Below are 26406 nucleotides of genomic sequence, written 5' to 3'. Positions count from 1 at the left end.
TTCTTTTTAATGAAGTAAATAGTAAATAGTGAAAAATTAAACTTAGCATAGGGACTCTGTACTCTAGGACAGTAACTGCACATTGGATTTACCTGGGAAGGCTTTTAAAAAATGCCATTGCCCAGATTCCACCCCAGAATCTTGGGAACTTTTTAAAAAGCTCCCTAGTTGATTCTAATGAATAGCCAGGTGTTGAACCTACTGTGCCAGACCCTAAACTGTTGGAAATGCACAGTTTGGCAATAAGCAAGTGGGAAAGTTGCTAGGGTATATTGTGAAATATTGGATTCAATATAATTTACAGATCATTCATCTGATCGACATGAAAGTTTGCTTGAAAGTTCAGTCTCTGTGGAGCTTTTTGTGTATTTATGGCAAGTCTGCAACACAGCCAGAAAAATTATAGCCAAACCAATGCAAGGAATTTGATTGCTATTGACTGATTCAACTGCAGTATTCGTTTAGGAAAGATCAAACATACAGATCCAAAGTTCCAAGCATGCTGAATTTGCCAGTTCTGCAGAAAAGCAGACTTTTGTTTTTGTCCATTGGAGACATGGGCTAAGTCTCCAAAGTGATACATCTCTTTTATGCTTTCACACATTTTTTTGGTTTTGTTTTGCTTTGTTTTGTTTTGCCAAATTGCAGTTTAATTGTTGATTTCGCATGTCTTGCTGCTAGAACTTATTATCTAATGACATACTGACTACTATTGTGAACTCCTGAAGGCAGAGATAGTGTTTTACTTATTTTTTTATATTCTTGAATGCTACTTCAGTGCTTAATAAGAGATTATTTCAGAATGATTGAATTACTAAGTGATGAGCAGTTTTGGAAAGTCTATTTATAATATCGTGAACTGGGGGGGGGGCTCTAATGTTTCAGAGTTATTACTGATAGGAAATTCTTGGCTAAATCTGATCATTTTAGAACTGAAATATATATAGATTATTTTTTACTGAAGATATTTATGAAATTTCACTTTGTAGACTTAACTTGTTTAAAGTATCTAGTGCAGATTATGTAACAGATTTCTTATATGGGAAAAGCTTGTAGGGAGGTGCAATCTCGAGGGGAAATTCTTACAGTCCATCTCTCTCTGTAGAGAAGAACACAGTTTCCAGGCTAAGTGGTCCTCCATCAATTTAAAAACTGCCTATTTTACCCCTTCATTTTTCTGATGAGGACAGAGAAGCCCAGAGAGGCAGTTCAACTTGCCCACAGTCACTGCTAACAACCAGTAGCAGAAGGTGGTTGGGACACAGCTCTAGTCCCAAACTCTGATTGAGGGGCAGAGAGTGCCTGATTCAGTTTCTTCTGAAGGCCAGTCTTGGACTTCTTAACATACAATTCCTAATAGCCAGAAGGAAAGTGTACATTTAAAACTTTGGACAGATCAGAACCAAGATGGTGGAGTAGAAGGACGTGCTCTCACTCCCTCTTGCGAGAACACCAGAATCACAACTAGCTGCTGGACAGTCATTGAGAGGAAGACACTGGAACGCACCAAAAAAGATACCCCACATCCAAAGACAAAGGAGAAGCCACAATGAGACGGTAGGAGGGGCGCAATCACAGTAAAATCAAATCCCATAACTGCTGGGTGGGTGACTCACAGATTGGAGAACACTTATACCACAGAAGTCCACCCACTGGAGTGAAGGTTCTGAGCCCCACATCAGGCTTCCCAACCTGGGGGTCCAGCAACAGAAGGAGGAATTCCTAGAGAATCAGACTTTGAAGGCTAGTGGGATTTGATTGCAGGACTTGAACAGGACTGGGGGAAACAGAGACTCCACTCTTGGAGCGCACACACAAAATAGTGTGTGCATCGGGACCCAGGGGAAGGAGCAGTGACCCCACAGGAGACTGAACCAGACCTACCTGCTACTGTTGGAGGGTCTCCTGCAGAGGCAGGGGGTGGATGTGGCTCACCATGGGGACAAGGACACTGGCAGCAGAAGTTCCGGTAAGTACTCCTTGGCGTGAGCCCTCCCAGAGTCTGCCATTAACCCCACCAAAGAGCCCAGGTAGACTCCAGTGTTGGGTTGCCTCAGGCCAAACAACCAACAGGGAGGGTACCCAGCCCCACCCATCAGCAGTCAAACGGATTAAAGTTTTACTGAGCTCTGCCCACCAGAGCAACAGTCAGCTCTACCCACCACCACTCCCTCCCATCAGGAAACTTTCACAAGCCTCTTAGATAGCCTCATCCACCAGAGGGCAGACAGCAGAAGCAAGAAGAACTACAATCCTGCAGCCTGTGGAACAAAAACTACATTCACAGAAAGATAGACAAGATGCAAAGGCAGAGGGCTATGTACCAGATGAAGGAACAAGATAAAACCCCAGAAAAACAACTAAATGAAGTGGAGATGGGCAACCTTCCAGAAAAACAATTCAGAATAATGATAGTGAAGATGATCCAGGACCTCGGAAAAACAATGGAGGCAAAGATCGAGAAGATGCAAGAAATGTTTAACAAAGACCTAGAAGAATTAAAGAACAAACAAACAGAGATGAACAATACAATAACTGAAATGAAAACTACAGTAGAAGGAATCAATAGCAGAATAACTGAGGCAGAAGAAGGGATAAGTGACCTGGAAGACAGAATGGTGGAATTCACTGCTGTGGAAGAGAATAAAGAAAAAAGAATGAAAAGAAATGAAGACAGCCTAAGAGACCTCTGGGACAACATTCAACGCAACAACATTCGCATTATAGGGGTCCCAGAAGGAGAAGAGAGAGAGAAAGGACCCGAGAAAATATTTGAAGAGATTATAGTCGAAAACTTCCCTAATATGGGAAAGGAAACAGCCACCCAAGTTCACGAAGCACAGAGAGTCCCACACAGGATAAACCCAAGGAGAAACACGCGGAGACACATAGTAATCAAACTGACAAAAATTAAACACAAAGAAAAATTATTGAAAGCAGCAAGGGAAAAATGACAAATAACATACAAGGGAACTCCCATAAGGTTAACAGCTGATTTCTCAGCAGAAACTCTACAAGCCAGAAGGGAGTGGCATGATATACTTAAAGTGTTGAAAGAGAAAAACCTACAGCCAAGATTACTCTACCCAGCAAGGATCTCATTCAGATTCAATGGAGAAATCAAAAGCTTTACAGACAAGCAAAAGCTAAGAGAATTCAGCACCACAAAACCAGCTCTACAACAAATGCTAAAGGAACTTCTCTAAGTGGGAAACACAAGAGAAGAAAAGGACCTACAAAAACAAACCCAAAATAATTAAGAAAATGGTCATAGGAACACACATATCGATAATTACCTTAAATGTGAGTGGATTAAATGCTCCAACCAAAGGACACAGGCTTGCTGAATGGATACAAAAACAAGACCCATATATATGCTGTCTACAAGAGACCCACTTCAGACCTAGGGACACATACAGACTGAAAGTGAGGGGATGGAAAAAGATATTCCATGCAAATGGAAACCAAAAGAAAGCTGGAGTAGCAATACTCATATCAGATAAAATAGACTTTAAAATAAAGAATGTTACAAGAGACAAGGAAGGACACTACATAATGATCAAGGGATCAATCCAAGAAGAAGATATAACAATTATAAATATATATGCACCCAACATAGGAGCACCTCAATACATAAGGCAACTGCTAACAGCTATAACACAGGAAATCGACAGTAACACAATAATAGTGGGGGACTTTAACACCTCACTTACACCAATGGACAGATCATCCAAAATGAAAATAAATAAGGAAACAGAAGCTTTAAATGACACAATAGATCAGATAGATTTAATTGACATTTATAGGACATTCCATCCAACAACAGCAGATTACACTTTCTTCTCAAGTGCGCACGGAACATTCTCCAGGATAGATCACATCTTGGGTCACAAATCAAGCCTCAGTAAATTTAAGAAAATTGAAATCATATCAAGCATCTTTTCTGACTACAACACTATGAGATTAGAAATGAGTTACAGGAAAAAAGAGTAAAAAACACAAACACATGGAGGCTAAACAATACATTACTAAATAACCAAGAGATCACTGAAGAAATCAAAGAGGAAATCAAAAAATACCTAGAGACAAATGACAATGAAAACACGATGATCCAAAACCGACGGGATGTGGCAAAAACAGTTCTAAGAGGGAAGTTTATAGCTATACCAGCCTACCTCAGGAAACAAGAAAAATCTCAAATAAACAATCTAACGTTACACCTAAAGGAACTAGAGAAAGAAGAACAAACAAAACCCAAAGTTAGCAGAAGGAAAGAAATCATAAAGATCAGAGTGGAAATAAATGAAATAGAAACAAAGAAAACAATAGCAAAGATCAATAAAACTAAAAGCGGGTTCTTTGAGAAGATAAACAAAATTGATAAACCATTAGCCAGACTCATCAAGAAAACGAGGGAGAGGACTCATAGCAATGTAATTAGAAATGAAAAAGGAAAGTTACAACAGACACTGCAGAAATACGAAGCATCCTAAGAGACTACTACAAGCAACTGTATGCTAATAAAATGGACAACCTGGAAGAAGTGGACAAATTCTTAGAAAGGTATAACCTTCCAAGACTGAACCAGGAAGAAATAGAAAATATGAACAGACCAATCACAAGTAATGAAATTGAGACTGTGATTAAAAATCTTCCAACAAACAAAAGTCCAGGACCAGATGGGTTCACAGGTGAATTCTATCAAACATTTAGAGACGAGCTAACACCCATCCATCCTTCTCAAACTCTTGCAAAAAATTGCGGAGGGAGGAACACTCCCAAACTCACTCTATGAGGCCACCATCACCCTGATATCAAAACCACACAAAGGTACTCAAAAACAGAAAATTACAGACCAATATCACTGATGAATATAGATGCAAAAATCCTCAACAAAATACTAGCAAACAGAATCCAGCAACACATTAAAAGGATCACACACCATGATCAAGTGGGATTTATCCCAGGGATGCAAGGATTCTTCAATATACACAAATCAATCAATGTGATAAACCATATTAACAAATTGAAGAATAAAAACCATGTGATCATCTCAATAGATGCAGAAAAAGCTTTTGACAAAATTCAACACCCGTTTATGATAAAAACTCTCCAGAAAGTGGGCATAGAGGGAACCTACCTCACCATAATAAAGGCCGTATACAACAAACCCACAGCGAACATCATTCTCAATGGTGAAAAACTGAAAGCATTTCCTCTATGATCAGGAACAAGACAAGGGTGTCCACTCTCACCACTATTATTCAACATAGTTTTGAAGTCCTAGCCATGGCAATCAGAGAAGAAAAAGAAATAAAAGGAATACAAATTGGAAAAGAAGAAGTAAAACTGTCACGGTTTGCAGATGACATGATACTATACATAGAGAACCCTAAAGATGCCACCAGAAAACTACTAGAGCTAATGAATTCGGTAAAGTTGCAGGATACAAAATCAATGCACAGAAATCTCTTGCATTCCTATACACTAATGATGAAAAATCTGAAAGAGAAATGAAGGGAACACTCCCATTTACCATTGCAACAACAACAAAAAAATACCTAGGAATAAACCTACCTAGGGAGCAAAAAGACCTGTATGCAGAAAGCTATAAGACACTGATGAAAGAAATTAAAGATGATACCAACAGTTGGAGAGATATACCATGTTCTTGGATTGGAAGAATCAATATTGTGAAAATGACTCTACTGCCCAAAGCAATCTACAGATTCAATGCAATCCCTATCAAATTACCAATGGCATTTTTTATGGAACTAGAACCAAAAATCTTAAAATTTGTATGGAGACACAATAGACCCCGAATAGACAAAGCAGTCCTGAGGGAAAAAAACAGAGCTGGAGGAATCAGACTCCCTGACTTCAGACTATACTACAAAGCTACAGTAATCAAGACAATATGGTACTGGCACAAAAACAAAAATATAGATCAATGGAACAGGATAGAAAGCCCAGAGATAAACCCACACACATATGGTCACCTTATTTTTGATAAAGGAGGCAAGAATATGCAATGGAGAAAAGACAGCCTCTTCAATACATGGTGCTGGGAAAACTGGACAGCTACATGTAAAAGAATGAAATTAGAACACTCCCTAACACCATACACAAAAATAAACTCAAAATGGATTAGAGACCTAAATGTAAGACCGGACACTATAAAACTCTTAGAGGAAAACATAGGAAGAACACTCTGACATAAATCACAGCAACATCTTTTTTGATCCACCTCCTAGAGTAATGGAAATAAAAACAAAAATAAACAAATGGGACCTAATGAGACTTGAAAGCTTTTGCACAGCAAAGGAAACCATAAAGAAGACAAAAAGAAAACCCTTAGAATGGGAGAATATATTTGCAAACGAATCAACAGACAAAGGATTAATCTCCAAAATATATAAACAGCTTATGCAGCTCAATATTAATAAAACAAACAACCCAATCCAAAAATGGACAGAAGACCTAAATAGACATTTCTCCAAAGAAGACATACAGATGGCCAAGAAGCACATGAAAAGCTGCTCAACATCACTAATTATTAGAGAAATGCAAATCAAAACTACAATGAGGTATCACCTCACACCAGTTAGAATGGACATCATCAGAAAATCTACAAACAAAAAGTGCTGGAGAGGGTGTGGGGAAAAGGGAACCCTCTTGCACTGTTGGTGGGAATGTAAATTGATGCAGCCACTATGGAGAACAGTATGGAGCTTCCTTAAAAAACTAAAAATAGAACTACCATACGACCCAGCAATCCCACTACTGGGCATATACCCTGAGAAAACCATAATTCAAAAAGACACATGCACCCCAATGTTCATTGCAGCACTCTTTACAATAGCCAGGTCATGGAAGCAACCTAAATGCCCATTGACAGACGAATGGATAAAGATTATGTGGTACATATATACAATGGAATATTATTCAACCATAAAAAGGAACAATATTGGGTCATTTGTTGAGACGTGGATGGATCTAGAGACTGTCATACAGAGTGAAGTAAGTCAGAAAGAGAAAAACAAATATCATATATTAACGCATATATGTGGAACCTAGAAAAATGGTACAGATGAACCGGTTTGCAGGGTGGAAATAGAGACACAATGTAGAGAACAAATATATGGACACCAAGGGGGAAAGTGGTGGGGGTGGTGGTGTGATGAATTGGGAGATTGAGATTGACATGTATACACTGATGTGTATAAAATGGATGAGTAATAAGAATCTGGTGTATAAAAAATTAAATAAAATAAAATTCAAAAACCCCCAAAAAACAGAAAACAAACAAACAAAAAAAACTTTGGCCCAAAAGATAGAGATACAGTTGCTATAAAGACTTGTTTCCCTGGCCAAATATTGACAAGTTGTACATTAAAAAACGAAACAAAACAAAAACAAGACCAAAAACCAGAAAAGGCCTCTACCTGTTGTTAAGTGAATAGGCTGCAGCAGATGTCAAGAAGAGAAGGACGAGGTAAAGCAGTTACCCTACAGTGGTATTATGTCACTCCTGTCCAGGGGGGTAGATTTCAATTACTCATAAATGTAGTTTTAATAAGAATTTAAACAAATCATATTTCAGTAATTCTTAAAGTGGTTCAAAAATTTAAAGAAATAAATGGGCATTCAAAGGGTTCAAAGAACAGCAACAAAAAAACCCCGAAAAAAACCTCTGCCTATTTCAAATGGATTATACGGGGCATCTTTCTTTTGTTTTCGTCTTTTACCAAACATGTAATAATTATGTAAGGAGGCTGAAGGAGAGTCTGATCTACCTATTTCCAGGTGAGCCTCTGCACGCCCAGTGAGAACACCCCTACGGAAAGCTTGGCCAGGCTGGTGGCCATGGTGTTTCAGTGGTTTCACTCCACAGCATATATGATGGATGATGAAGTTGGAAGTTTAGTGGAAAAGCTGAAGCCTCAGTTTGTCACCAAGTGGTTGAAGACAGTATGTGATGTTCGCTTTGATGTCATGGTCATGTGCCTTCTTCCCAAACCAATGGAATTTGCCAGGGTAAGTGGAGGCTGTCGATGAAAATACATAATCAATAATCGATCTAAGAAAGAAATGGAAAATGTTATTTGAGCCAACCTGAGGATTATAACCCAGGAGAGAGTCTTTCAGAAAGTTCTGAGGACTGTTCTGCCCATTAGAGGTCAAAGCCCAGGTATGTAAAATTTTGAGACAGAGGGTTTTACGTCAAATGATGTATTATTGACAGTTTACAGAATCCAGATCTACACATACAAAGCACGTAGTGGGTCATGGGTCATCATGGCCCTTTACAAGATCAAGAAGGGAAGTTATCTTCTAAGGAATTGTGACCCTTGATGAGGTTAAGAAGGAACGTTATCTCCTAAGGAAGTCTGGTTAATGCAGTTGCACAACACACATTAAAGGGGAGGGAGGAGGCCCAAATGGGCAGAGAAAAAAATTTTTTTTTTTTTTGCGGTACGCGGGCCTCTCACTGTCGTGGCCTCTGCCCTTGCGGAGCACAGGCTCCGGACGCGCGGGCTCAGCGGCCATGGCTCACGGGCCCAGCCGCTCCGCGGCATGTGGGATTCCCCCCGGACTGGGGAACAAACACGCGTCCCCTGCATCGGCCGGCAGGCGGACTCTCAACCACTGCGCCACCAGGGAAGCCCAGAGAAAAATTTTATGTTTAAAATTTTCTTGTCTTGCTATAAAATATGAATTGTTTTCATCAAGGCCTACAGCTTGGACCTTGTTGGAGAGGAGGACTTAGGGAGAAGCACTATTGTTACAGAAACACTGGGTTTGCCTCTTGGTGGGTGTCGAGCCAAAAGACACAACCAAGGCAAAGAGCTGGAGGAGGAGGGATTTATTACTTGCAGCAAGTGAGGAGAACACCAGGGATCTTTCCCAAAGTAGTGTCTCTCCGAACAGCAAAATTGGGGAAGTTTTAAGCTAAGGGTCTGTGCATATTCATGAAGGGGCTTGAGCAGAGAAGTCAGCATAGAATTGGGGCAAAGATGGACAGAGTCCAGACTTTAGTGGATAGAAGTCAGGGGGTCAGAAAAGGTCAACATCATCATTCCTTAGGTTCCGACCAGTCTGGGGTCTCAGCATGTAGTCACCATCCTCTACCTGGTAGGGTGTGTGTGTGTGTGGGGGGCTTAGTTCCTGCAGAACTCAAAAATATGTATCAGATTGTGATGTATATTCTTGAGGAGGAAATAGGACTCTGCTTTATTGCCGAACTATTGTTTCTTGACTGCTTTTCCTTTGTTCCTGCCCTTAAAATCATTAATTACTGAGACCTGTCCAAGGGCAGGCATTGTGGCCAGGCTTAGGTCACAAAATGGCTTAGGTGAAATGGCTTCTTTTCTGTCAAGAAAGCCATGCCTGGTTCTCTTTCTCTGGGGACACCCTACCCTATCTGCTTACACTACCTTAGCCGCTAGAGGATTATCAGTGACTGTAGAAGAGGGACGTCTCTCTTTAACTTAGTCTTTTATTTATTTATATTAATTTTTATTATAGCTAAGTGAGTTTAGTAACTACATTTTAAGTGATGTGCCACTCTGATGATAGTTTGTGATGGGGAAGAATGGCAAGATGAATGTGCAAAGTATCTTTAAGAAATTTAAGGAAATATTCTTTCCTGATATCGCTGAATATTTTTATTAAGAAACAGGAAAAAATAAAAAAGCCTTTCCATGAGGTGGCAAGAGCTCAGTCCTTTTCTGGTTTACAGCCTGTGGAAAGGCTAACATTTGACTAGGGGCAATTTCTGTGGTTTCACATATATTTCTAGAGATGAATGGTCCCTGCCCTCCCATCTGGAATGCCCAAAAGATTTAGGAACTGCCACAATGTTCCTTTTTCTCTGGCTTATAAGACAAATTTCTCTGTGCTTATCCTCTTGCTTCTGCCAAGGTGGATCACAGGCTTCAGATATACAGCTGGTAAGACATCATATTTCTTGAATACAATATGATTTGTGTCTAACCCAGCAAGATGGATATCTAGAATCAGTTTCTGGCAGGAATATATGAAATTTTTTTCAAGGTATTTTCTAAGTTTTAATTTTTTTGTGTGATTTTTGGGTTTACTTTCAATGAAGTCTTGAGGCAGTTTTCAGTTTATTTTATTTATTTATGTATTTATTCATTTATGGCTGCATTGGGTCTTCATTGGTGCGCGTGGGCTTTCTCTAGTTGCAGTGAGCAGGGCCTCGTCGTTGAAGTGCGTGGCTTCTCATTGCAGTGGCTTCTCTTGTTTCGGAGCACGGGCTCTAGGTGCGTGGGCTTCAGTAGTTGTGGCACGCAGGCTCCGTAGTTGTGGCGCACAGGCTTATTTGCTCCGCGGCACGTGGGATCTTCCCGGACCAGGGCTCAAACCCATGTCCCCTGCATTGGCAGACGGATTGTTAACTACCGCGCCACCAGGGAAGTCCCAGTTTTCAGTTTAAATAAGATATTTAAGGATAAAACAGAGCACAGACCTTCTAAAGAGTAGGTTTTATTAGATTTCCAGGAGTCAAAGCATTCTTTGCATTTACCAAGATACACTTCTTTCTCCTTTGGTGCCACCTACTGACTCATATATAAAATTAGATTTTTGCATGATGGAAATGTGCCAAGAATGCCATTTCCTGGCATTCTTTGACTGTGTTGATATGTTTTCTATTATCGTTCCTTTTGGAATAGTAAAGGACTGGTGTGATCTGATTCTGAAAGATAAGAAGTGATTATGTTGGGAGGAAAACTATTCCGCTTATAGCTTGGGTTCAGTGGTTGCAAGCCTGCATATTAATTGATAAGAGACATATTAACAAGAGGAGAGACAAGATTTACTAATATTTATGCACAGGAGTACTCTTCATTGACCGGTAATTTCTTTAATAACCAGAGATAAAAGGTTTATATACCAAACTTCCGGGGGGTGGGGGTGGGAGGAGGCATTCCGGAGGAGGCTTGAATGGGAAGATATGGAAAGTTCTTTTGGGCATTTTGATGCCAATGGAAATGGGCAGCCTGTCTCCAAGGCAGCTGAATTCACAGGAAACTTCCTTTGAAGGGGGTTAATGGCAGCCATATTTTTCTGGAGGCTCTGCTTTAGTCAGGTAAGGGAAGTTCAGATAAGGTTTCTCTCTACATCTTCTTTAGCTCAAATGTTTTCACTTTTTTTTTTATCTTCACTTTATAAAGATAAAAAATAATCTTTATACCAACTCTGGGGGTCTGAGTGGGTCCCCACATTTCTCCTATCTGTAACTTCCCTAGAAGTTTCACACAAAAAGGAATCTAGGTTGATTGACTTGGAAAGAAGATTTGAGTTAGGAAATGCTAGGTAAGAGATCTGAAAAGGAGGAAAAGAGCATAAATTAGAACAAGGAAATACAAAGAAAACAAAGATTAGTGGTTAGAGTAGACAATAAACCTAGTTTCTGAGTCCGAAGGGCAGCCAGTCAAGAAGATTTCTAGATGTTGGGCTTGAAGCATCTTTAGATGATGAATGAGACCATCAGTGTCATGGTCATGGTTATTTCCTAGAGCAGAGCATGGAAGATGCGGATGTTTGGTGAACTTCCTCAGTGGCCTAAACTGTTGCAGCAATAAGTCCTTTGAAGTTTATGTCAAGTTGTCCTGCTTCAGCTTACAGGACTTTGGGACAAGACAGCCTAGAGTCTCAATAAGGAACTGGGCAGTCAGGTTTTATAGTTCTTAGTGACACCAAGTGAAGAGGGTAGTAGAAAAATTGGAAACATTAATTGCTGAAAATGTACAAGACAGAAGGATCCAGTTTATAAAGAGGTTAAAAATAGCGCAAAGACAATGAACAGGACTAGAATCTGATAATCCACAGGATGGGTTATAGTTTCCTGTTGAAACATAAAATTTCTCTCTCAATTACCACCATTTTGATCAAAGAAAAACAAGGTAAGATGGTTCTTGTTCACAACATACATCTGGTCTCATTAAATTTGGCCTGATTATTTGTATAAGTGCAGCAAAAATGGTATTTGACCACATGGGCTTTTAAAAATTTGCTTTGCTGGAGGTTTTTTAAAGAATCTCAGATTGGACTTTTATTGATTGATTTATTTTTTTTTTGTTTGTTTGTTTTGTTTTCCGGTACGCGGGCCTCTCGCTCCGGACGCGCAGGCTCAGCGGCCATGGCTCACGGGCCCAGCCGCTCTGTGGCATGTGGGATCTTCCCGGACCGGGGCACGAACCCGTGTCCCCTGCATCGGCAGGCGGACTCTCAACCACTGCGCCACCAGGGAAGCCCTTGATTTATTTTTTTAAAGATTTTTTTTGATGTGGACCATTTTTTAAAGTCTTCATTGAATTCATTACAAGACTGCTTCTGTTTTATGTTTTGGTTTTTTGGCCACGAGGCATGTGGGATCTTAGCTCCCCAACCAGGGATGAAACCTGCACCCCTTGCATTGGAAGGTGAAGTCTTAACCCCTGGACTGCCAGGAAGGTCCCTCAGATTGGACTTTTAAAAGCCTCTCCACGCTCGGAAGCCAATCTGTCATCATACTTATCTTCAGTACCTATAGATTTGGGTGAATTTCTCTTCTTGAGATCCCCAAAATACTCTGTTTCCTGGGCCTGTCAAGAAGTGACTTTTCTTATTTGCCTGTAGGCTGGGAACATCATAAGTCAGGTATCAGGCTGACTTTTTCCAAGAGGGCTTTATAAGCATTGGTTCCATGATGTCAACCTTAGTTCCTTAAAGCTGTCTGGTCATATTTGATTCTATGCATATCTTTCTCAAGTATGACATTTCAGTCAAAGCCTTGATAATATAACCAATTTTTCCAATTATGTCCTGTTACAAGGAGAACAGATTCTTACTGAACTTGTGTAAATAGCTATATTGCCATATAAATAAGAGTATTGTAAGAGTTTCTGAATTCTGGGAGGTTCAGGTAGGGAGAAAAAGAAATGTTTTGCTTTTGTTTACAAAGGTATAATCTACTAAATAGTCATGAGTTATAGATAGCTTAAGAGAAATCTTATACCCAGAAAACAGAATATTAATGAGCCAGCAGTAAAAAACACATAAAAATTATCATCTTCCTTCAGCAGTTCACTCAGTCCCATGTAATTAATTATTTGTTCTGCTTGGTCTTGGGTTAGCAGTTTTATGAACCCATTGGCTTCTCCACTAGAGTTCTGGTATCTTTACTCAGTCCAGTAGCACGGTCTCAAGGTTACTTGAGCAATTCCATCAGAAGTCTATACCCCAGATTACCTGTTATAGTCCTTGCCATGGGTCTCAGAGACAGTCCTTTTCGCTGAAGATGAAGCATTCTGGATAGTAGCCGATTGTAAGAGCTTTCTGGAAAACACTGGAATAAAACGATAACTGTGAATGATAAAGGCTTAAAATGGCTGTATTAAAGATCTGATGAGAGCAACTGGAATTATGATGATAAAATTATGCCATTATTGTATACTATCAGGCAAAATAGCATAAGAATATAATAGTGGACAAAAAAGGCGTTGACAGGGCTTCCCTGGTGGCGCAGTGGTTGAGATGCAGGGGACGCGGGTTCGTGCCCCGGTCCGGGAAGATCCCACATGCCGCGGAGCGGCTGGGCCCGTGAGCCATGGCCGCTGAGCCTGCGCCTCCGGAGCCTGTGCTCTGCAACGGGAGAGGCCACAACAGTGAGAGGCCCGCGTACCGCAAAAAAAAAAAAAAAAAAAAAAAAAAGGCGTTGACAGATTTTTAGAAATTACATCTAATTCCTGGAATATTTATGTTAAAAACATTTACCTATACAGATATAAGCTAGGGAAGGTTAAGAATCTCTTCTTATTTGACCATGATTTTCATGCAGTTCAACATATTAAATAGACCTAATTAGCTTAACATCTCTTTTTACTAGGAGAGAGCAAATCCTTTGAGGTTTTCCAGAGGCCCTCTCAGAAGTCTCAAAGTCAATTTGAGATCAGGATTTTATTTAGGATTTGATTTTGGTATATGCACTGCCGAAGCGAGCATAAGGATTTGATCTGGGGAAGCAAAATATCAAAAGTTGTCAAAATGTCAAAAGGTTTGGACACTTAATTAACCAGGATGACAGGTCACTATGAAATGATACTTAGTTATCCATTTAATCAAAATGGCAATACAGATATCAAAAGTAAATATGGGATCTAGCATAATTTAAAATTGAGAAGACTCGGTTCTTTTAAATAATTGAGGACATGATGAAGACATGTTCCCCCCCTCCGCACACACAGTTCCTTTACAACTTCATATTTTCATTCAGGTTTTTGTCCTTCACTTTCCTCTTTCTCATCTGAAAGCCTTCACACAACCTCTAAACCACTATTGATACCTTAGGACAGAATTACAATCTTTTCCCTTGACAAGAACACCCCTCATTCCTTGAATATTTTGCATAAAGAGGTTTTTCCTTCATCCTTATTATTTCTAGAAGTTTCATTTATATATTGATTATAATTTTCAACACTTAATAACCTCTATTTTTCCACGAAGACCAGGAAGTAAACAATTGTGATTTGCTTGTCACATACCAGCATTTTGTAGCATACTAGCAAATTTTATGATTATACTATCTCATAACTTCTAGAGGATATGCTTCTTCATAGTATAATTTCTCAGAGTGGCAAAATGAACACATTTATTAACAGATCCAAACAGCTTTGGCTCTCTGTAAAAGAAGAAGCCAAAAGTAGATAAAATTAAACTTATATTCGGTAGTTAATGTTTTGGTGTTTTATCTTATTTAGAAATGATCTAGATATTCAATGAATATCTATTATTTAACTCAATATAAATTTAGTTTCAGGTTACCAAAAAGATTTTGGAACCTACTTCTAAGAAGACATATTATAACACACAATTACTGTTGAAAGAAAGTTTTGCATAATAATAATTTAATTTGATTAAAATGGAATCTATAAATTTTATAATCTTAAACCTCTAGTAAATATAATATTAGCTTATTTGACTAGTAAACCCACGTCGAATAAAAATGTATGCTCATATCATACTCAGTGCTGATAACTCAGAAGATGCAGCTGTTTTTATTAAACCAACAGTATTAAAATAGTCTTATTTATCAAAGATTTACACAAATTGTTACTGAACTCAGATTTGGCTGCTCACTTCTCAAAAGCCAATACTTGAGAGGCAAGTATTTGTAGAAAGGAAAGTTGCTTTAATTAGAAAAGCCAGCAATCTGAAGAGGTGAACTCATGTCCCAAGACCAAGTTGGAAGATTGTGCTCAGCCATGACAGTTTTTTTTTTTTTTTTTTTTTTTTTTTGCGGTACACGGGCCTCTCACTATTGTGGCCTCTCCCGTTGCGGAGCACAGGCTCCGGACGTGCAGGCCCAGTGGCCATGGCTCACGGGCCCAGCCGCTCCGCGGCATGTGGGATCTTCCCAGACCGGGGCACAAACCTGTGTCCCCTGCATCGACAGGCGGACTCTCAACCACTGCACCACCAGGGAAGCCCCATGACAATTTTTAAAAGGAAAAAGGGGAAAGAATCTCAGTGAATCATTGAGGCAGGAAGTTGGGTTCTGCATCATTCCCCGTTGGGTGCAGACTGGCTGACTCTTTCTTCAGACGTTATATTGCCTGCGTGATCTGCCTGCAGGATTGCTAAGGGGGCTGCTGGGGGTAGAGAGCTAGTTATTCTTTAACTCCTTAGTTCTTCATTCTTGCTTCTTTTAATCCAGGGAAAGAATCCACAGGTTAGGCAAGGCATGGTGTGCACTCAGGAGAGCATAAGTCAGGAGTTAGGTTAAATTGTCTAGTGATCTCGTTCCTATAAGGTTTGAGGGGAACAGAAATAGGCAAACAGGAAAGGGGCAAAAGAGCTGCTTACAAATTCCCACTTTTCAGACATCATTCCATTTCTGTGGGATTAGGGGTGAAGGTCTGTTCTCTGTAACTTCTTCATGCTGACATAGGGCGCTGTATTCTCAAAGTGACAGATGTCGACATGGGTCTGTAGCATTTCTTTGCTGACAATTTTAGTTGCCCACTTATATATATGGGCAGAGCAAGCTACAATGATTTTGATGCCCACAAAGATATAGATAATTATGAGCAATAATGTTAATACCATTCTTTTGAGGCCAGTTCTTAGAAATGTGCTAGTCATAGACTCAGTACTGCTCAAGTGGAGCACCTTATGTCATGGCTACAGTCTGGTCATCATGCAGTCAGCTTTCTTCCTCTGGTGGCAGTTAGAGCATCTGTAAAACAGCTCAGGAATGTGCACCAGACACTGAAAGATTCTGTGACTCTCTAGTCCTAATCATTAACTTGAGCCTGCTTTTTGGTGACTCAGGGAGGCCTGGGAGACTTCACCTTTTCTACAAACAAGAGGCAGGGGACATAGAGGGGCCTTTGTCTTTGGGGGTGGGGTGGGGGCTCAAGGTTCTGCTCAGTTTCTAAATCACATGAACTTGAAAAACATTTGGGTTGCTTCCTATATTTCTGAGAGTTTGGGGAATATTTAAATTTTTTTTTCTTTTAGTTTTATTGATCTTTGCTATTGTTTTCTTTGTTTCTATTTCATTTATTTCCACTCTGATCTTTATGATTTCTTTCCTTCTGCTAACTTTGGGTTTTGTTTGTTCTTCTTTCTCTAGTTCCTTTAGGTGTAACGTTAGATTGTTTATTTGAGATTTTTCTTGTTTCCTGACGTAGGCTTGTATAGCTATAAACTACCCTCTTAGAACTGCTTTTGCCACATCCCTTCAGTTTTGGATCATCGTGTTTTCATTGTCATTTGTCTCTAGGTATTTTTTGATTTCCTCTTTGATTTCTTCAGTGATCTCTTGGTTATTTAGTAATGTATTGTTTAGCCTCCATGTGTTTGTGTTTTTTACTCTTTTTTCCTGTAACTCATTTCTAATCTCATAGTGTTGTAGTCAGAAAAGATGCTTGATATGATTTCAATTTTCTTAAATTTACTGAGGCTTGATTTGTGACCCAAGATGTGATCTATCCTGGAGAATGTTCCGTGCGCACTTGAGAAGAAAGTGTAATCCGCTGTTGTTGGATGGAATGTCCTATAAATGTCAATTAAATCTATCTGGTCTATTGTGTCATTTAAAGCTTCTGTTTCCTTATTTATTTTCATTTTGGATGATCTGTCCATTGGTGTAAGTGAGGTGTTAAAGTCCCCCACTATTATTGTGTTACTGTCGATTTCCTGTGTTATAGCTGTTAGCAGTTGCCTTATGTATTGAGGTGCTCCTATGTTGGGTGCATATATATTTATAATTGTTATATCTTCTTCTTGGATTGATCCCTTGATCATTATATAGTGTCCTTCCTTGTCTCTTGTAACATTCTTTATTTTAAAGTCTATTTTTATCTGATATGAGTATTGCTACTTCAGCTTTCTTTTGGTTTCCATTTGCATGGAATATCTTTTTCCATCCCCTCACTTTCAGTCTGTATGTGTCCCTAGGTCTGAAGTGGGTCTCTTGTAGACAGCATATATGTGGGTCTTGTTTTTGTATCCATTCAGCAAGCCTGTGTCTTTTGGTTGGAGCGTTTAATCCACTCACATTTAAGGTAATTATCGATATGTATGTTCCTATGACCATTTTCTTAATTATTTTGGGTTTGTTTTTGTAGGTCCTTTTCTTCTCTTGTGTTTCCCACTTAGAGAAGTTCCTTTAGCATTTGTTGTAGAGCTGGTTTTGTGGTGCTGAATTCTCTTAGCTTTTGCTTGTCTGTAAAGCTTTTGATTTCTCCATTGAATCTGAATGAGATCCTTGCCGGGTAGAGTAATCTTGGTTGTAAGCTCTTCCCTTTCAACACTTTAAGTATATCATGCCACTCCCTTCTGGCTTGTAGAGTTTCTGCTGAGAAATCAGCTGTTAACCTTATGGGAATTCCCTTGTATGTTATTTGTCATTTTTCCCTTGCTGCTTTCAATAATTTTTCTTTGTGTTTAATTTTTGTCAGTTTGATTACTATGTGTCTCCGCGTGTTTCTCCTTGGGTTTATCCTGTGTGGGACTCTCTGTGCTTCGTGAACTTGTGTGGCTGTTTCCTTTCCCATGTTAGGGAAGTTTTCGACTATAATCTCTTCAAATATTTTCTCGGATCCTTTCTCTCTCTCTTCTCCTTCTGAGACCCCTTTAATGCGAATGTAGCTGCATTGAATGTTGTCCCAGAGGTCTCTTATGTTGTCTTCATTTCTTTTCATTCTTTTTTCTTTATTCTGTTCCGCAGCAGTGAATTCCACCATTCTGTCTTCCAGGTCACTTATCCCTTCTTCTGCCTCAGTTATTCTGCTATTGCTTCCTTCTACTGTAGTTTTCATTTCAGTTATTGTATTGTTCATCTCCGTTTGTTTGTTCCTTAATTCTTCTAGGTCTCTGTTAAACATTTCTTGCGTCTTCTCGATCTTTGCCTCCACTGTTTTTCTGAGGACCTGGATCATCTTCACTATCATTATTCTGAATTGTTTTTCTGGAAGGTTGCCTATCTCCACTTCATTTAGTTGTTTTTCTGGGGTTTCATCTTGTTCCTTCATCTGGTACATAGCCCTCTGCCTTTGCATCTTGTCTGTCTTCCTGTGAATGTGGGTTTTGTTCCACAGGCTGCAGGATTGTAATTCTTCTTGCTTCTGCTTGTCTGCCCTCTGGTGGATGAGGTTATCTAAGAGGCTTGTGCAAGTTTCCTGATGGAAGGGACTGGAGGAATATTTAATTTTTAAAAGCTCTTATTTTTTTAAAGCCCATTTAGAATAGAGATCTTTTAAGTTGTTTTATAAATTAATTTGGCAAAACCATCCAGAGGAAGAAAATACCACATATACATACCATACATATATAAACATACAGGCAGACACAAATACAGACCTTATAGAAAGTACAGACCTAATACAAAACTCACTAGTTTATATAAGAGCTGGCTTTCATCTTTACCTCACTTTTATTCAAATTGTGTTTCTAGCAGATGGACCAAGTTGTTAGTTAATCTGTTCAATATAGGGTTAAAGTTTTTAAGCAATATTTGTAGGGGGAGACCCTTAAGAGCTTTTTATTTGCCCTGATACCTGATATATAATCTGATAGAGGCTGTGATTCAGCCTAAGACAGTTGTTTTAGTTGACTAAGAAGTTACTTTTTAAAGGCTGGAGTATGCTAAGGAAAAAGGCATTGGAGGTTTGTTAAGGGGAGTGTTAAGTGATGCTTATCAGGAGGAGAAATACATTTCTTCTATTTTATGAGAGGAGGCAATAGTACAAATAAAAGCAAGGCACCCCTTAGAGAGCCACATTTAATTCCTTTAACATTTGCATTTTAAAGAGGTGATTCTCAAGTCCTTGAGAAGGTAGTGCTGGGTGGTAGAAGATTTAAATGTCAAAGAGGGAGAGAAAGGATGCAAGCTTGCTAGATAACAATCTAAGAGGGTTTTCAAGGGCAGATTTGTCTCTTAACAGGTTTTGACTGGGACAAACAATAAATTCTCTTGGCAGCCTTGAGCTTTTATAGCAGGCATTTTGAGGAAGTTCATGGGAGATGGACAAAATTATTTGTGTTGAGAGTCTGAAGTTTTTAACAGGTCCAAGGTGAGGCCTTAGTTGGGAAGAGGACTCAGAGGAGCCTGTCCGAGGAGGCTGGGCCTAAGACAATTGCTATTTAAGTGTTTCTTCTTCTGAAGGGCAGGGCAGTCGCTTTTCCAATGTCCTGACTTTTTACAGTATCTGCAATCATTTTGAGATGAATAGGGGAGGCTTTGGGACTGGTAAGAAAGATGGATGAGCTTTGGGATTCTTCTAGAGCCACAGTTTAGTTTTTGTAAATATTCAATTAGTAAGGCAAGGCCACTTATTTTTAATTCTTCAAAGAATTAGATGACAGCCTCAATAATAACCTTAAGGAGCTGGCCTGCCCATGCAACCACATTACTTTGAAGTAACCTCTTTATATCAGAAACGAGATTTTCAACTAAAGTAGAAAACAAAAGACTCCTATGACCTGAGATTTGTAGATTTAGAGCTGTGTGCCTTTGCAATATTTTTTATAAATTGTGTGACAAAGGTTTTAGGATATATTCCTTTTCTCCAAGTAGATCATTCCATTTTAGCGCAATTAAACTTCTGAGGGAAGGCCTTTATAATGGCTCCTACCAGGCTCTGAATGTCAACCTCCAACTGGGTCATTCGTAGGAGGGAGGTGGTGGAGGGGGGAGGTTTATGGTGGGTGTGGATTTTATTTTTCTTTCTAAATCAGATTTCTGTTCTTCAGTTTTGTTAAGGGAGTCTTTTAGGCTAGCTGTGATCCATTTTTGGTATGCTTCTGTCAATCTGATCCTTCCCCATTGGTAAGAGGACATTTATTTAGGGTGAGAACTCTCTAAAATCCTTTTAAACATAAAAACTTTTCCAAATCAAAGGATCCATTGTCTGGTCACTGACAATTTAGTATCTCCATAAGGATACCTGTTCCAAAATGTGACCCAAAACCAATAGGCCTTTATATGGCTTAACCATAAATTAAATAGCCAAAGGGACCTCAGTAATGATACATTCCACAATCGCAACATTATCAGTGGTAGCTCTTCTGAGTCTATGTAACTAGCAACAACCCCAGAAATGTAGTCACTTCCTGAAAATGTCTAGTCAGTCATCTAGCGTGTTGGCCAATATGATACCAAATAGATATTTCAAATTTAAATGGAGTTTATTTGTTTTGAATAATGTGGAATTCTAGATATAACAATTAAATATTTTAAATTGGATTCCTTTAAAATAAGATAGTTTTGGGGCAATTAATCCATGACCAAGGAGGCAAGAATGTATAATGGGGAAAAGACAGCCTCTTCAATAAATGGTGTTGGGAAAACTAGACATGCAAAAGAATCAAACTGGACTATTTTCTCGCACAGTATACAAAAATAAATTTAAAATGGATTAAAGACTTAAACGTAAGACCTGAAACCATAAAATATCTAGAGGAAAACATAGGCAGTATGCTCTTTGACATCAGTCTTAGCAATATTTTTAGACATGTCCCCTCAAGCAAGGGAAACAAAAGCAAAAATAAACAAATGGGACTACATCAAACTAAAAAGCTTTTGCACAGCAAAGGAAACATTCACAAAAGGAAAAGACCACGTACTGAATGGGAGGAGCTATTTGTAAATGATATATCTGATAAGGGGTTAATATCCAAAATGTACAAAGTACTCATACAACTCTTATAAAAAAATCCGATTAAAATTGACCAGAGGACCTGAATAGACATTTTTCCAAAGAAGACATACAAATGGCCAATAGGCACATGAAAAGATGCTCAACATCACTAATGATCAGGAAATGCAAATCAAAACCACAATGAGATATCACCTCACACCTGTCAGAATGGCTGTTATCAAAAAGATGACAAATAGCAAGTGTTGGTGAGGATGTGGAGAGAAGGGAACCCTCTTGCACTGTTGGTGGGAATGTAAATTGATGCAGCCACTATGGAGAACAGTATGGAGGTTCCTCAAAAAAATTAAAAATAGAGCTGCCATATGATCCAGCAACTCCACTTGGGTATTTGTCCAAAGAAAACAAAAACACTAATTAGAAAAGATACATGCATCCCTATGTTCACTGCAGCATTATTTATGATAGACAAGATATGGAAGCAACCTAAGTGTCCATCAATAGATGAATGGATAAAGAAGAAGTGGTACATATATAATGGAATATTACTCAACCATAAAAAAGGATGAAATCTTGCCTTTTGTGACAACATGGATGAACCTACAGGGCATTATGCTAAGTGAAATAAGTCAGATAGAGAAAGACAAATATTGTGTGATTTCACGTATATGTGGAATCTAAAAAAACAAAACAAATGAATAAACATAACAAAACAGAAACAGAGTTATAGATACGAAGAAGAAACAGGTGGTTCCGGGAGGGGAGGAGGGTTAGGGGGAAGAGAGAAATAGGTGAGGGAGATTATGAGGTATAATCTTCCAGTTGCAAAATGAATGAGTCACAGGGATGAAATGTACAGTGTGGGGAATATAGTCAATAACTATGTAATATCTTTATATGGTGACAGATGGTAACTAGGCTTATTAGGGTGATCATTTTGAAATATATAGAAATATCAAATCACTATGTCGTGTAACAGGGACTGATATGGTGCTCTAGGTCAATCATACTTCAAAAACGAACAAACAAACTCATAGAAAAAGGGATCAGATTTGTGGTTACCAGAGGTGGGGAGTGGGGGAAAGGGGAATTAGATGAAGGCAGCTAAAAGGTATGAAATTCCAGTTATAAGATAAATAAGTACCAGGGATATAATGTAAAAACATGATAAATATAATGAACATTGCTGTATGTTACATGTGAAAGTTGTTAAGAGAATAAATCCTAAGAGTTCTCATCACAAGGGAAAAATATCTTTCTATTTCTTTAATTTCGTATCTGTAGTGACGGATGTTCACTAAACTTATTGTGGTAATCGTTTCATGACATATGTAAGTCAAATCATTATGGTGTACAGTACACTTTAAACTTATACAATGCCGCATGGCAATTATAACTAAATAAAACTGGAAGGAAAAAAATAACATATTTTCCCACAAATCTTGTGTTATATAGTAAAGATCTAGGACCAGTCAACCCTTTGTTACTTTGATACGTATAATAGTAATATAGGATCTTTATTTAAAATCAGAATTACAAACAGAACCTCAGTTTGTAATTTTAAGTTTTTCTGCATTAGAAAATTAATGTACTATCTTATTTAGTAAAAAATATAGCTTTTAAAAATGTCATGGATTCAACCAGCCTTAGAACATTCTTCGGGAAAAAATTGTGGCAGAATATGCAGTATAGGGGAAAAAAGTACTCTCTTTCCCTTCGTTTTCCATATGAAAAATCTTCAATACAAAGTGTACAGTAGTAGAAATCTGTGTTCCTTTGAAACACAGGTATAACTGCACATATTTGCAATGGGTTTGTCAAACCTTAGAAAAAACGCTCCAATAGCCTGTTCACCCTACTAGGAATAAATCTTTGGAATTTTAATTCATGTGTGATTTGAGAAGTCTGCAGTAGAATAGTTCAAATTCAGTCTGTGATCATTATTTGGACCTATTTGTAACTATGGTTTCTTTTTGGTAACAAAGGGATCCTGGTGGTTTGTAGTTTTTTCCAAATCTTACTCAATATACTTGGCCCAGGTTTCAGATGTAATGGATAGTGGTCTTTGTACCCATTTCATGTAGTATTTCCTTGAGTATAAATGTAACAAGTGCACTTTGTTCTTTTCCCCTGTGGCTGTGGAAATGCCATCAGGTTGGTGGATACTGGGATAAGTCCTGTAGCACAGTGACTCAGTTGAAGGAAGGTCTCAACCGAATCCTCTGCCTGATTCCCTACAATGTGATCAGTCAGTCCGTGTGGGAGTGTATCATGCCGGAATGGCTGGAAGCCATCAGAACAGAAGTCCCAGATAATCAGTTAAAAGAATTCAGGGAAGTATTAAGGTGGGTAAGTAGTTTAATGAAGTTACCGTTAATTATGATGTTTAACATTTATTGAGCATGTCCTGTGTGCCAGGCGCTGTGCTTAGCATTTTATATAATCTCATTTACTTTTAAATGATCCTATAGAAAAATTGGAAGGTTCAGAATGAAATAGTTGCTATAAATTGTGCTAAGATGATTTGTAATTGTTCAGAAAGGATTTCGTTCTTATGGGATAATAAAAAGACACACCATATTGTTTATTTTCAAATGTAATTATGATTTGGATAAAGTGGGAGAAGTACAAAGGGACAATGTTTTTAGATGCTGGGGAGCAATTCCCTAGAAGTGCAATTCCCTAGAAATGCAGTTCCTTCTGTTAAACCTGATATGAGTATGAACCCCAATGTTATTAACAACTGTATGAATTATTTATATCTATTCCAACGACATAAGCATTTTCAGTAAAATGAAACATGCTAATAGTTCAGAACACAGACTAAACTGTTTGGCTCCCCAAATAAGATATAGATGGAAATGCAACAGTAGACCCTACTATATGCCCACTGGTCATTTACTTTTGTTGCTCTGCTTTTCAGCAAAATGTTTGACATTGAGCTTTGTCCTCTACCTTTTTCAATGGAAGAGATGTTTGGCTTTATTAGTTGTCGGTTCACAGGATACCCTTCCTCTGTGCAGGAACAAGCTTTACTGTGGCTTCATGTAAGTAAATGACACTTTTGATCATTTTGGGCAATAGTTTTTAGCCTATGAACTTTAGCTCCTTGGGTAGGGGGCAGAGAGTTATTGCAAAGAATCCTTAAACACGTATGTTTGCTCAGGACTATCTGTAGACTAGTAACTCATATGCATAGACAAATAGCTATATTTCAAATATATTAGCTGTCGTTGTGGTTAATAAAATACAAATTTGTGCAATACTATTACTGAATTCATAGTAGCTTTTGGTTCTTATATTTTTTCTATCAATAGATACTAAAAGTGTAATAGCTGTCTTGTGGGATTCTGATAATTTTTTTGATATTAAATAGGTCCTTTACTTGGAAAGGTTGAAAGGTACTGATTTAGGGAGTAGTTCATGCTATTCCCTCCGCCTGGAATGATTTCATTTCCTGTCTCCATATGTGAACTCTAGCTTATTCTTTAAAATTCAGCTCCGAAATTATCTATGAAGTTTTCTCCTATGTCACACCCTTATCTTCCCATTAGAGTTCATTATTCCTTCCCCCAGTATTCATATAGGTTCTCTGTGTAAACTCTATTTCTGTTTAATATTATAGTTAACTTTTATCTCTTTTCCTGATTACAAATGCCTGGAGTGCAGGGTCCAGGTCTTTTTCATTTTTGAATTTGTAACTCCCTCATCCTTTCCTCTCAGCATCTGGCACATACTTTATTATTTAGTGTACATTCTTAAAAATTTATTAAATTGAGTTGAATTCCTGTTATAAAATTTGGACAATTTCAGAAAAGGAGGACAGAGTCAATATTTAGATTAGCTCTGGGTGCAGATACATTTCTGTATCATGGAAGGATGTGATCCCCAAGGCTTTTCAAGTTCTGGAGATGCCTTTCTGGGTTGTAAACTAAAGAATAATATTTTTCATAACTGACAAGTAGTAAAGGGATTTTTTTAAAAAAAGTCACTTTTGGGACTCAGAATTTTAACTTTTCATCCCCAAGTAGACTTCCATAAGATAATTTCCATTTTAGGAAAGCCCATCCTTCTACAGATGGCTAGATAGCGCCTCAGTTATTCAGTTATACACCCTTTAGCTGTGCCATCTGGAGGTGAGCAGACAGGCCTGTAAACCTCCAGAACATAGAGGTTCTCCATAGCTAGAGCAATTACAGCTTATATGTTTTACAGACTGGGCTTTGACACAGTTTTGCTTTGAAGACAGAGTGCTTCAAAGCACTCTGTAGTTGAAGGATGTTTTAAACGTCTGGTCTAACCATTTGGGGAACAGAGAGAACAATATAGTGATTGGATTGACTCATTTATTAATTAATTATAGAAACATTTATAGAGCTCCTATGTACCAGGCACAGTAATAGGCAGTAGGATAAAAATGGGATAAGAAATGATCCTTTCCTCATACTTCCTTTTTTCAAGGAACTCACAGTGGGGAGATAGTATCAAATAATCAAATATAATAAAAAGTGATAATTGCTCTAATAAAGGTATGTACAAAGTTTTAAGAAAGCGGAGAAGACAGATGGATTAATTCTGTCTGAAGGAAGCAGGCATCTATTTCTAGAAAATTCATTACAGATAAAGTAACATGATTTTGACAGAAGGGTACCTGAGCTTGCACCAGAGAGCAAGGTCGGATGGGGCATTCAGGTCAGAGTGGGGAAAGATTGGAGGAAGATTGCTCACAGATTATACTAGTTCAGGAGAAAAGTGATGAACTAAGGCAGCAGCAGTGGTATGGAAAGGAGGGGACAGCATCAGGAGATACTTAGAAGTTTTAATAGAAAGAACATGGCGATTTATCGGGTGTGGGGAGTGGAGGAGTGGGAATGTTCAATGATAGCTTTGAATTTTTTAGCATGAATAATTGAGGATGACCGCAGATAGAATATGTGTGGGGCTAAATGTCCTTATGTTCAATAGGTCACCTTAGGGAAAAATGTTAAACATAGTTTTTTTGAGTTTTAATGTTTATATTTTGGGGGACATATGCCTTTTTTCCCCAGGTATTATCAGAGTTAGACATCATGGTTCCACTTCAACTATTAATCAGTATGTTTTCTGATGGAGTTAATTCTGTTAAAGAACTGGCAAATCAAAGAAAATCAAGAGTCAGTGAACTGGCAGGGAACCTTGCAGCTCGAAGGGTAATTATTGCCACAATTGTTTTTGTCTTACTTGTTAAGATTTTGAA

The 26406-nt window shown here is 38.5% G+C and overlaps 1 protein-coding gene across 3 annotated transcripts in view; it reads left to right on the top strand.

Moving 5' to 3' along the window:
- UNC79 (unc-79 homolog, NALCN channel complex subunit) overlaps positions 1-26406 on the top strand; it is a 216357-nt gene that overhangs the window by 71810 nt on the left and 118141 nt on the right. For all 3 annotated transcript variants that reach the window (XM_065871451.1, XM_065871450.1, XM_065871452.1), the window contains 4 exons: positions 7807-8037; positions 23325-23515; positions 24094-24217; positions 26219-26359. In XM_065871451.1, the coding sequence (XP_065727523.1) occupies positions 7807-8037; positions 23325-23515; positions 24094-24217; positions 26219-26359 (687 nt within the window). The remainder of the gene's footprint in view (positions 1-7806; positions 8038-23324; positions 23516-24093; positions 24218-26218; positions 26360-26406) is intronic.

The sequence above is a fragment of the Phocoena phocoena genome, chromosome 2, assembly GCF_963924675.1.
Source record: "Phocoena phocoena chromosome 2, mPhoPho1.1, whole genome shotgun sequence".
Taxonomy (NCBI): domain Eukaryota; kingdom Metazoa; phylum Chordata; class Mammalia; order Artiodactyla; family Phocoenidae; genus Phocoena; species Phocoena phocoena.
The sequence above is the reverse complement of the archived record's forward strand: the minus strand, read 5'-3'. Positions and strand labels throughout refer to the sequence as shown.